Here is a 12,310-nt window from a genome sequence, read left to right as displayed (position 1 = left end):
CATTAATCCTCAAGATTTCTTCTTTTGTGCTAAATGGGAAAGATGTAAACTTCATTCTAATTATGCATGTGATAAATATGTTCTCATGAAGTTAGTAAACCTAATAGTGTTGCAGTTTTCTTATTCTTAATATAGTCCACAGCAACCTTTTCCTTCCTGTAGATAATTTCTCTGAAGATTTATAATTTTTGCGGTTTTGTGAATTAATTGTAGTAGAATTTGAAAAGCAGTCTACTAATTGCATCTAAAGCAGTGGACTTCAGCCCACTGCTGCATGCCACAATAATGTATGGCATAATAAATTTGTTGATTTTTTTGGATGCTACAGTGCCCTTTGTTTCTCCTAATTAGAAAATACTTAAGGTTGTATATGCTCTTCTAAGAATAAAAGGCCACAGTAATGATTTTTCATACATTAAGTTTTTAATTGTGATGTAGTTGCTGTAGTCTGAACTTTTTAATTCTTCTCTTGACTTTCCTGACCAAGGATCTGTATATAAGCCAGTCAACTCCATGAAGTGGCTCATATGCCATTATAAATATGTATATCTTTAGTTCAAGGTGTACAAGAGAAGACTTTATAGTATTTTTGATACAGTGTTCTTATCTAAATATGTATTTTCCAAAGATGTTATTCCTTTATTTAAAACATCTACCTTTATATCTGAGCATTTCTCCCTCTCCGTGTTTCTGCCTCAGGAAAGTTTAAACAAACCAACAAGAACAGTAGCAAAATTGAGAATAAACCCATTTCCCTCCTCAGGTAGTACATTAGCATATACAGGAATAGGTTGGCACATTCAGGGATTAAGATTCATTTATTCAATTTTGGAATTACTGACATTTAATGAAGTAAGTAAAGCCATGTGATCTTTGTGTACTCTTGCTTGGATACTGACATAAAAGGCAAAAAGATGCACACATAGGAACCTTATGTGATGTCCATAAAGAATGAAGTTGGTCGTATGTAATGTGCCAGAAAGATACATCCAGGTTTCTCTCCCAGTTCTGTATAGAATCTTGCACTTCAGCTGCATTTTTACTTTCTGACCTATACATACTTTAGCCAAAGTTTAGATGCCACACACAACATTGTTTCCCCTCTCCCCAAATAAATTGTGCCTCCTTTTTATGACTGTCTCACTGAACGTTTCCTTGAGTTGCCTTCTCAGGACTCTTACCTATTAGTCACTGAGCACTATGCTATACTGGTTCTCATGATCTTCTGATGGCCTTAGAGTGACAAGCCCTTTCCCCTCCCACAAGTTATTTTTCAGCCCCCCTCCCCGATGTCTTGTCTATCTTGCTATTGACTTCGTTCTCCAAAAACTATCCTTGGCTATTAGAACAGACATTGGAGTCAGACCTTTTGTGTGCATTTAAAATAGGGAAATAGATGCCTTCTCCTCCTCTATCATCTCTCCTCAGATGGTTGATATGTGGTCCATATTCTGCATCATAATTGTCAGATGTGGCTCTGCCTCACTGAGAAGTCTCGGGGGGAGGACAGGAGAAAATCCTTACAGATAAACAACAATTAAGACCATAAATGCCCCCCAGAACCAGATTTTCCACAGGGATAAAAGAAAGGACCATCTCAGTGGTCATGACTGCATTACATAATTAATTGTCCCATGAGGTTGAATTGTTCCTCCTCCATGCTTTACTAGTTGATGGAAAAACAGTTTTACTCTGACAGTCTGTCAGCTTACCAAATTCCATATCAATTGTTTTTGCTAGTTAGCTGAGCCCATTTTTAAACTCATACTGTTATTTTAACTATGACCCTGTGAGGAGACAGAGAGTAAATTATAATAAAACACTTCTCCTCTTTTAAGAACAAGAAAGTGCCCTTATTTTACAACATTTCTTCTCTGGCTCAAGTGGATTGTGATTGTGGGTCCAGCATCTTATCTTTACTCACTCTATTCGCTCCTTATAAATAGCATTTCTAATGCACGAGGGAAGACAACTTCATGCATTTTATTTTTTCTCCAGAAATGAATTCAAACTTTGCAAAAAGCTGGTGGCAAAACAGCTCCAGCTTTAAAGCATGGTCCTGATGTTGAACATTCAGGAGACAAACAAAGGAAGCAGTAGCTGAATACATTGGGGAAGAGAAGGGAAGCATTTTATTAGTATTGAAATTGCGGCTCATTCTGTGACCTAAATAAGAATTTGATTAAGTTTTGGGTAATCTATAACTGACACTATTTTTTATTTCTAGAAATATTAAGAAAATTGTAGAAATATTATGTTGTATACATTTGCTTAAATGATAGTTAGAATCTTGAGAACTTTTTTTTTCATATTCCTTAAGAGCAGTAAAATCTGTTCTATACCTAGAACCTCTGTCTGTGTTGGCCCCAGATATTTGGTATGGACGTTATTTTTCATTTGTTGTTTCAATTGCATTGATTCAGCTTTTTGCATGCTTAATTTATAAATTTCTTTGTGAAGAGTTTTTAATTGAAAAGAAGCCTATAGATAGTTCTCAACAAAGTTAATAAGTCAATGCTAAAAATATTACAGTTAACATCCTTGTTATTTTTCCCTCTACTTGCAATATACGTTTTGTATTTCTTATATGCTATCAGGTTAGCATTTTCATAATTATTTTCATTTCTATTCTACATGTGGGTGTGTGCAGTTGAAGGAATGCTTTGTGCGTGCTTGTATTTTCTGCTTTGGAATAATTCCAGAGAGAACTTTTACAGCTGCAATTCCAAGGTTGAGGTACCTTATTCAGTTGAGATAGTTTTAAAAAACTTCACAGCCCTGGGGTTCTAGCTGTGATAGTTGGAGCTTAAGAAACATTCCACCACATATAAAGCAGGCAGCTGTATTTGAAATGGGAAAGCAACTCAGGGTTCAGCTAGGCGGGTAGCCAAATAATTCAGAATCATGCGTGTTGTCATGTTATATACCTTTTAAAAAGAATGAAAAAGAATGTCTATAGCACAGGGTTGAACTGTGGAGTCCTTGATGCTTTCTGGGATTGATTGCTTTCATACAGGTGTTCATTACCTGGCTAGATAACATTGTCACTGATAGCATTTTTGAGGTGGATCACTTGGGTAGTGTGGGTGGTTTTATGATAGACTTGTCTTTCTAATTTGCCACCATTTCCTCTGCTGATGAGGATATCCAGGAAGGATAGTCTGGTGTTGGTGTTTTCTTTTGCCCATCTTCTCCCTTCTTTCTTTTCTAGCTTGCTTTCTCCAGCCAATCATAAAATCTCCCCCATGTCATGAAGTATTCCGATTCCTCTTTATCCTTTATTTTCATTGTCAACCTATTCATCTCTGCACAATCTAATATCTTTTTTATTATCTCTTCGTCTGTTGGTAGCTTACAGCTTTCTTCTGTAAACTTTTAAGAAGCTGCAACATAGTCCCCCTTTTGTGGGCTACCTACAAAAGAACATGAAGAATCTAAAATCCCAAAGAAACTCCTAGTGTTATAACCTGCATGTCCACTGATATTTAGAATTAATTCAGTGATGGGTGTTCACCTGGATTGTTTTTGAGGTCCTGTTGTTTCAGAGTGCATCCTTGCCAGTTTCCCCAGTAGTTCACTTCCTAAGTCATGGGCCAGGAGTGGGGCATAGGGACTCCTTCGTTATCATGGGACAGTGGCAGTTTTAGCAGAACCAGGCTAGAAAAAGAAACCCCATTCCATAATCATCACAGAAAAGCTCCAGCTGTCTTAATAGAAACCAGGTTCAGTCCAGCATTCTCTCTGTAACTCTCAGAGCTGGAAAATTCCTCCACTTTATATGAGCAATTTGTTAAAGACTGATGGGCGGACTACAGAACGGGCCAGCCCTGGAACCTTCAGGGCTATTTTACATTCACACTGTAGTTGGCTCTGACATGTGGCCATAATGTGAAAGGCATTTCCTGCTCTTGCTCTCGTGTGACATTCAAGAAAACCACCAATTCAGATGGACTCTCATATTTCATTTGCATTTGAAGATTTGAATTTCTTGAGCATTTCTGCTCTTGTGAGGGTCACAAGGAGTGTGGTTTTTTTTAATTAGGTAAAGGTAAAGGTTCCCCTCGCACATATGTGCTAGTCATTCCTGACTCCAGGGGGTGGTGCTCATCTCCGTTTCAAAGCCAAAAGCCAGCACTGTCAGAAGACGTCTCTGTGGTCATGTGGCCAGCATGACTAAATGCTGAAGGTGCACAGAATGCTGTTACCTTCCCACCAAAGGTGGTTCCTATTTTTCTACTTGCATTTTTACATGCTTTCGAACTGTTAGGTTGGCAGAAGCTGGAACAAGTAACGGGGGGAGCTCACTCCGTTACACTGTGCTAGGGATTTGAACCATCAAACTGCCAACCTTTCTGATCGACAAGTTCAGCATCTTAGCTACTGAGCCACCGTGTCCCTTTGGTTTATAATTAGCAATTATTTATTAATAAATAATGTATTAATAATTATTTATTAATATAGCAACATCACTAACTGATTCAATAGTTGGAGTGCCATTGTATTAGAGTCATAGTGGCACAGTGATTAAAATGCAGTATTGCAGGCTAATTCAACTCATTGGAGCTCAGGAGTTTGATCCTCACAGCTCAAGGCTAACTCAGCCTTCCACCCTTCCAAGATGGGTAAAATGCGGGCCCAGATTGTTGGGGACAATAGGCTGATTCTGTAAACCTTTTAGAGAGATCTGTAAAGCACTGTAAAGTGGTATATAAGTCTATTGTTATTGCCATTGTATTTAGGGACTTCCTGGATGGATGGGTGTGCCTTTTCTATTCCTTTGAGGTAATTTATTGGGGAGAGAAAGGATGTAGTACTAAGGAAGGAGAGGCTAAAGCAAATGGTAGAGAAGGAGCCCTAAAGCTATAAATAGCCCTTGAAAATACTGATTGTCACCTTCAAAATGTGTTGCTAAATAGATGTTTTAATGTTCAATATTATTTAATTTAAAGAGAACAATTATTAACTGGGTTAGGAAGTAATCTTCATGGGAAACCAAGTCTACTTTTAGCTCTATCTGTGGTTTTGAAGTGCAGCTTTCAATACATCTTTCAAAAGCCAAGTATAGGCTGTAATCTAAATTAATAAAATAATGAATCTTTATACTAAAGCCAAAAAAGAAAGCATTTATACATTTTGTTTTTCTTTGACCTCCTGTTTACACCTTCTTCTCTATATTTCTTGCTGCTTACAGGCTTTCAGGAAAAAGATCTACTGCTTTTGTTAAATTGCTTGGTGGCAAAAAGATCTGAAATGCAGTGTGAGTTACCCATGTCTGGCCATGTGATCTTTTTTTTTAATGTGCTATGAGTTAGAATAAGAATCTCTTGGATTGACATCCTGCTCTTTCTATTCCTGGTGAATTGGAATATGAAGTCTTAGGACTAGTCTGAGATAAACAGTATGCAGGATTACTGTTACTCTGTTAATTACTTACTCTGATGCTTTTGCATCTATCTCTATCATCAACCAGTTTTTCTGAGATTATAGTCTTGGTTCAGTTTCTAGTTCACTATTAGGTTGCAATTGACAGGTTGATTAAATAGTTGGATGACTTTTTTTTGAAGGCAAGATAAATAGATTGACAATACTTGGGTTTGTTTTCTTTGTGTTTTCTTAAGATGATTGTGAGCCAGCTTCCTATATCTGGTTCTCTCCAATATCTGTTGGTACTACAGCTCACAGCGAAAAATATCTTAAACACATCACAAGGGCTTCAGCTTTGAATAGACTGAACTAGAGTGGCTAGAATACCGATGGATTGTTCTATCCTAGTCAATATTTCTCTTCTTTTATTTTCAGATATATGTTGGGGAAAGGAGGAAAACGGAAATTTGATGAGCATGAAGATGGGCTGGAAGGCAAAGTGGTGTCTCCTACCGATGGTCCATCTAAGGTGTCTTACACCTTACAGCGCCAGACTATCTTCAACATTTCCCTTATGAAACTTTATAACCACAGGCCCTTAACAGAGCCGAGCCTGCAAAAGACTGTTTTAATTAACAACATGTTGAGGCGGATCCAAGAGGAGCTCAAACAGGAAGGCAGCTTGAGGCCTATGTTCCTCACCCCATCACAGCCTACAGATCCTCTTGGAGACAACTTTCGAGAAGCTCAGCCTGCCTTTAGCCATCTGGCCTCTCCGCCAGTCCACCCCACTGACTTAGCAAGCCCTACACCACTGGAGTCTTGCCTCACCCCTGCCTCTCTGCTTGAGGATGACACTTTTTGCACTTCCCAGACTATCTCATTAGATGGTCCTCCAAAATTACCACCTCCAACGATCCAACCAGTAAAGGACAGCTTCTCCTCAGCCTTGGATGAAATTGAGGAGCTCTGTCCAACACCTACCTCCGCTGAGGCAGTAGTAACTACAGCAGCAGCAGATACAACTGCACCAGATAACTCTAAGGAGAATTCCAGTGAATCCAGCATTCAAAAGCCTGAGGGTATACAGGAAAACAGAATGAGTGAGCCTAAACTCATGGACTCATTACCTGGCAATTTTGAGATCACAACTTCTACAGGTTTTCTTACAGACTTGACCCTGGATGATATTCTCTTTGCAGACATTGATACGTCTATGTATGATTTTGACCCTTGCACATCCTCTACAGGGGCTGCCTCAAAAATGGCTCCTGTCTCCGCAGATGACCTCCTCAAAACTCTGGCACCCTACAGTACCCAGCCAGTAACCCCCAATCAGCCTTTCAAAATGGACCTTACAGAACTGGATCACATTATGGAGGTGCTTGTTGGGTCATAAATCAATAGCAACTTTTTAAACGCACCAGTATAAATCCTTGGTAGTATTTTCACAAGGCCCCCCTCTCCTTCCAAACCTACCAAGAAACACATAGACACACACATATATGCACGCACGCAAATACACACACCACTGTGCATGCGTCTTTGCTTGTCTTTTTTTTTTTAAGGATCATACTTGTTTTTGCTTCAAGCAGAGTTGGAGTGCCTTCATTCATGTATGACCACTTTTAATGTATTTCTGAAAGTGGTTCCTCAAGGGAGACCTGAAATCCTAATATAGGAAGAAAATGCATATTGTAAAACATAAATATGTTTGACAAAAAAATGTAAAAGCTAAGCACAAGGATTATGTTGGGAAAAAGCTGTAAATTGCATGTGCATATTTGTCTATTTTTTCTATAAGTTTTATTGCAAGAGGTTAAAATATTATTTAGATAATTGCAGTACCTTTTTGGCATTTTAGCACTGTCTAGGTTGACTTAGCAATCCAGCCTTTTTAGAGGTATTAATGATTCCTCTTTAAATGTTGCATTTACATGGCTCTTTAGAAACTGCTACCCAAATTTATTTTATATTTTTGTATAGATTCTGCAATTTATGATATTGGGTTTTTTTCTTAGAAAAAAGGAAAAGAAACAAAACAAAATGCTGTTTGTACTCACATACACACAAAAAAGGAAATAGTTATTTTGGTAGGATTTGCTCACCCCATTCCTGCATATACCTTCTGATGTACAAGAACTGCTTGTAGTTTTATACAGACTTGTAGTGTTTTATATGCATATAATGGTGCAAAGAGAAGTTTGGATCAAATCAGTCTGCAGCTGGCCTCCCTGAATCCAGACACCATGCTTGAAGGAAAAGACCAAGGGCTCTTCCCTTAAAAGTTTCACAGATATTTACTCCCTGCTGCCTACTACTGTGATTAACAAAAACCTTAGAGCCATGTATATTCCAACACTGATGTCAAACAGTTGGCAAGAAATAGCTGTGAAACTTTATTCTGATGAAACTCCCTTGTTCTCCCTTCCCTCACTCCAAAAGGATCAAGAAATAAAAATATATTTCCTCAAACCAAGCTTTTTTAAAATGTGCAAAACAGATTCCATCCTTCGTCTGACAGAGTAGAGTGTCCTTAAGTCTGTTGAGCTCAACCTTCTCATATTTTACAGCTTTCCTGGTGAGAAAGTTGTGTTCCTGGAAATATATTTCTTTTCAGTAAGTGCAGTTGACAGAGTGCCCCGTTCAGATTCAAACAGTACAAATGGGTGAGCTTTGGTATACTTTGCTCTGTCTTGAGGTATTACCATAGTAATGACATCTAGTTTTAGAGCGTCGCAATTGAGACACTTGCCAGTTTTAAGGAGAAGCATGTTGTGTCTGTAGCAGATTATTTTGTTTAATTATTTTGGATTTTTATTTTGTTTAAAGCCTGAAAGTAAGTTGCATTGAAATCAGTGGAGATTCCTTCCAAGAAACTGAGTTTAGGAACAGGAGTGGAAAAAGGCCTTTTGTCTCTGTAACAGTATAATTCTAATGTAACCTTATTTCTTCTAATCATTCTTATGATGATTCTTGCCCTTTGCTTGGAACATTAATATTCTTATTCACTCTGTTGGCAAGTGCTGAAAAAAAATATCTAACTTCAGTATTACTGCAGTGAAATCATCTCTTATCAGCACTGGATGGACTCACTCAAGTATCCATTGCTCTTAAAACTGGAGCTAGTTGTGCTTTGAACACTTAGTATCTTTTGAGGGGGTTGGTTTCTTGATTCCACTCTGTTCCTTGCTTTATACTTTATATGGCCTGTTTGACAATGTATTGAAACTGCAATCTTCTATGCATGTTTCCTCCCCACTTAAGTCGTCTCATTTCTGCACCTGTTGCAATTTTTCTCTCTCTGTTCATTGTGATGTACATTTGTGTTAAAGAAAACTTGCAATGTTTTCATGCCTGTTGCCGAGATTGCTATGGCATATTAATTTTAAATGGTACTTAATTGAGTGCAAGTTACAAACTATACTGTTGATATGCATATGGCTTCTTTAGGAATAACGTTTATATTTATTTAAGAAAATTTAAATTATGTTTATGTAATTTGGCAATATTCAGTTGGTTCTGCTTACTTCTTGTCATGGATTTTTTAAAAATTGGGTCTTTCCTGCCTTTAAGATGGCAGCTTTATAAACTGGCACTTTAGAATGGGCCATATATATTTATTTAAAATGCATGTAATTTATTATATATAGTTCACACACCACAACTTTTTCATTTGTGTCCAAACTACCTGGGTAATTAGAGTGCTGCATGCCTATACTAAATTTGCCATGTCAAATTATCAACTAAATTCTAATACATTAATCATATTTTGCTATCTTTTTTTGAAAAGTTTATTTCATTCAAATAACAATATAGTTATAATTTGAAGTTGCTCATCTTTATAAGCAAGCATATTTTCCCCAATTATCCTGTTGTGGGGAGGAAAAAGAGAGCTGGCATATTCAAAAAAATTAATTAGGAGTTATTACAACTGATTTAGATTACAAAATGCCCTGAACAAGGATCTCTTCTCTTTTGTTAGTTTGGTAATCACTAGGAATATGGCTGATATTGTATAAAATAATACTGAATTGCAATTTCATTAGGAATTTGTGGATTTGAGAAGATTAGGTCTTTCAAATCTGGGCTGCAGAAATCCAAAATACCACCAACTTGTAGCAAAAACACACACACACACATGCTTTCACCATTTGGTTGTCCAGATCTCTGCAGAACTAGCCAGATGTGGTAGAAAAGATGAAATAAGATAGTTACTGATGTGTTACTAGCCAACTGGGATAATCTTGGGTGCAGATATGTGCAATGCTAGAAAACACTCAATTTAGTTTTAATCAGAGTGGCAGCATCCCAAGCCTTTGCTGGAACAGTCTAGGTTTAGATTAAAATTAAAATATCAAGGAAAAAAAATAAACAAACAACATTGTCATTACCATTACCATTGTCAAAATCTGATTTTACACATAATCCAGAAACAATACTTTCCTTTTTGGATGAGGTAATGGAGTACGTAAACAAGTACCACATGTTGGGCAGAAGTTCAAATTAATACCATTTTAGAGAGGAATAGTAGGTTTTCCAAATGCTAACTGCCCTAAAAACAAAGCCATTTGAAATGTTGAGCAGAAACCAGTCCTGATTGCAACATTCTCTGATGCAAATGAGTACGATTGTGGCAGATACTGCATCCACCCCTTAGAATTAGACACCCAAGTATGATGAGTGGCCTCACAGAAAAACCAATTTAAATATTTCTGTCTCCGTAATATAACCTCCTCCCTTAAAGGATTAGATTTTACCAGACTACAAATTCCTCTTTTCCACACTCTCCAAATTCCATCTTGAATGCTGGGGACATTTTTGATGACACAAAATGTGCAATGAAGTGACAAGAAGAGAGCAGAATTAAAAAGAGCTGTTTGAATTTGAAGTGATTTTTTTTCCATTTTGTTTTTCATAAGTTATTTATTCCATTTTATTTTTCTTTTGTAAATATATTTATTTTATTGTGAAGCTAACAACATCTGGATTGTAACATGTACAGAATGTATGGTAGGAATGTATTCTCTTGTAGGAATGTGAAATCTATACAAGAGGGAACTGAAAGTTAGATTTGGAGATTATTATCTGGGTTCTGTTCAGAATACATGTCATTCATCAGATCTCTCTCCCGTCTCTCCTGCTTTTCTCTACTGAGAGTCACTTTGATTCTGTAGGACGTGCAAAAAAAAAAAAGAATTATAAACTTGATTATACAAATCAAACTTTTGGTATCACTGGGTATTTCAAATGGGCCAGATACTAGTTCAAACAGCCAAATACAGCTTTGGTTTCAGTGAGACTTTGTTGTGTAAGGTCTACTCAGGAGTAAGTCCTGAGTTTAATTAAACTTACTCCTGAATAAGCATGTGCAGAATTTCAGTCTTAAAAGGCCTAAAATGATATATTCTCACTCTGGTACCTGGAACTGAATAAGGATGCAAGTTAGCCTGAAGTATATGTTTGCTGATGAATAAAGGAAGAGTGTTTAAGATTCCTCTTCCATCAAAGTTGCACAGAAGCAGCGTGCACCACATTATTCATCCTAGAGAGACTGGGCAGAGCAAGCTGGCTTCTTGCAATGGAAGATGATGTAAAGCAGCTTTCCAACCGAAAAGTTCAATTGCTTTGGCAACCTGAGCCATCACAATCACAGCAATCTGTGTGTTGTCCCCCCCCCCCCTTGAGTTTCAGTTTGAGCTGCTAGTGCTTAAAACCGGGAAATTTTAAGCGGGAGAAGGGGGTGCCAAAATCAATTAACCAACCTAAGGTAAGATTAGCCTTTACTTTACACATAAGTGTGCCTTTTCTTCTGCAGAGAGAGTGTAAAGTGGCATAACACAACCTATTTCAAAAATGCATATTTATAACTTGTCCCTCTATTGCTTCAGATGATTATGCATAAGTAGTTGTTTAAAGAGCACTGTTGAAAATGACCTGTTGTAGATCAAATATGGTGAATGTTCAGTGCACTATTGTGTATTGGATACACCTGTATCCAGTAGCATTTCCTGATGAGACTTCTCAGGAGAAAACAAAGCAATGCAGAAAACAATAGTGGGAGAAGGAAAGTGTGGAATTCCATGACAAAGTTGATTTAAGGAGATGCCACATAGTAGGTGTAGTAAGCCACGCTGAAAGCTAACAGGTTTTGTGGAAGGCTTTCCTATTGGTTTCCAAGAGAGATCCTTGTTTCCATTTTTTAAGACATTTTCGTCAACAGAGAGGCAAATCTGATCATATAACCTCCAACCTTCCTAGGGAAGTGTTTTTAGACAAGCGTAAACAGACCTTAAGACCCTGGGCAAAATGCTGGCCCAGATTCACATCTCCCACCCTTCTTCAGAACATCAACTGTGCTGAGAAACAAGGTGAAGGTCCAGCCTGGGCTTGGCTCCAGAGAGCAGAGTCTAAGCAGGCAATGTTTAGGATTCTCGGACAGAATTGTGGGCACTTTGTAGACCATGCCAAGGAAAGTGCCCTGAAGTCCCTCTTCCTCCCAGTTACTTGCAAGAGAGAGACTTGCACATGGGAACTGTTGCCACCAACATTACTCTTCCTGCTACTTGCTCTGCTTTACATTAAGAGACAGAATTAAGGCTGCTTTTTCAGAGAGGCCAGGATGAGAATAAATTGTACCATATGATTTCCCCCCCACCCAAAATTGTCTTGTAGAACCTGACCCGTGAATCTAAAGTTTACAGTTCGATACCAACCATGAGCAAATGGGCGTGCACCCTCCTAAAATGGCTCATTGGATCTAGAATGTGATTGTTAGAAAAAGAAAATCCAAGACCTTGCTTTTATTAATATGCTTATAATGTGTCTGAATTATTTTTTTTGGGGGGGGGGGCTTCCACTCATTTTATAGTCTTTTTTTTTTCCAATGTTAAAAATTATTCTAATGCTAACTCTGGGCTTTTTTTTTTGTAAGTTAAAACCTTGC

General features: G+C 37.7%; 1 protein-coding gene across 3 annotated transcripts in view; it reads left to right on the top strand.

Annotated features, from left to right (window-relative positions):
• Positions 1-12,028, top strand: part of SERTAD2 (SERTA domain containing 2) — a 143,622-nt gene extending 131,594 nt beyond the window's left edge. For all 3 annotated transcript variants that reach the window (XM_087716813.1, XM_014062302.2, XM_087716812.1), the window contains exon 2: positions 5,800-12,028. In XM_087716813.1, coding sequence (XP_087572939.1) covers positions 5,804-6,763 — 960 coding nt within the window. In that variant the 5' untranslated portion in view covers positions 5,800-5,803 and the 3' untranslated portion in view covers positions 6,764-12,028. The remainder of the gene's footprint in view (positions 1-5,799) is intronic.
• Positions 12,029-12,310: the final 282 nt, after the last annotated feature.

This window comes from Thamnophis sirtalis, unplaced genomic scaffold, assembly GCF_051295495.1.
Source record: "Thamnophis sirtalis isolate CommonGarterSnake01/CBP01778 unplaced genomic scaffold, rThaSir2_p1.2 scaffold_5, whole genome shotgun sequence".
Lineage (NCBI taxonomy): Eukaryota > Metazoa > Chordata > Lepidosauria > Squamata > Natricidae > Thamnophis > Thamnophis sirtalis.
The sequence above is the reverse complement of the archived record's forward strand: the minus strand, read 5'-3'. Positions and strand labels throughout refer to the sequence as shown.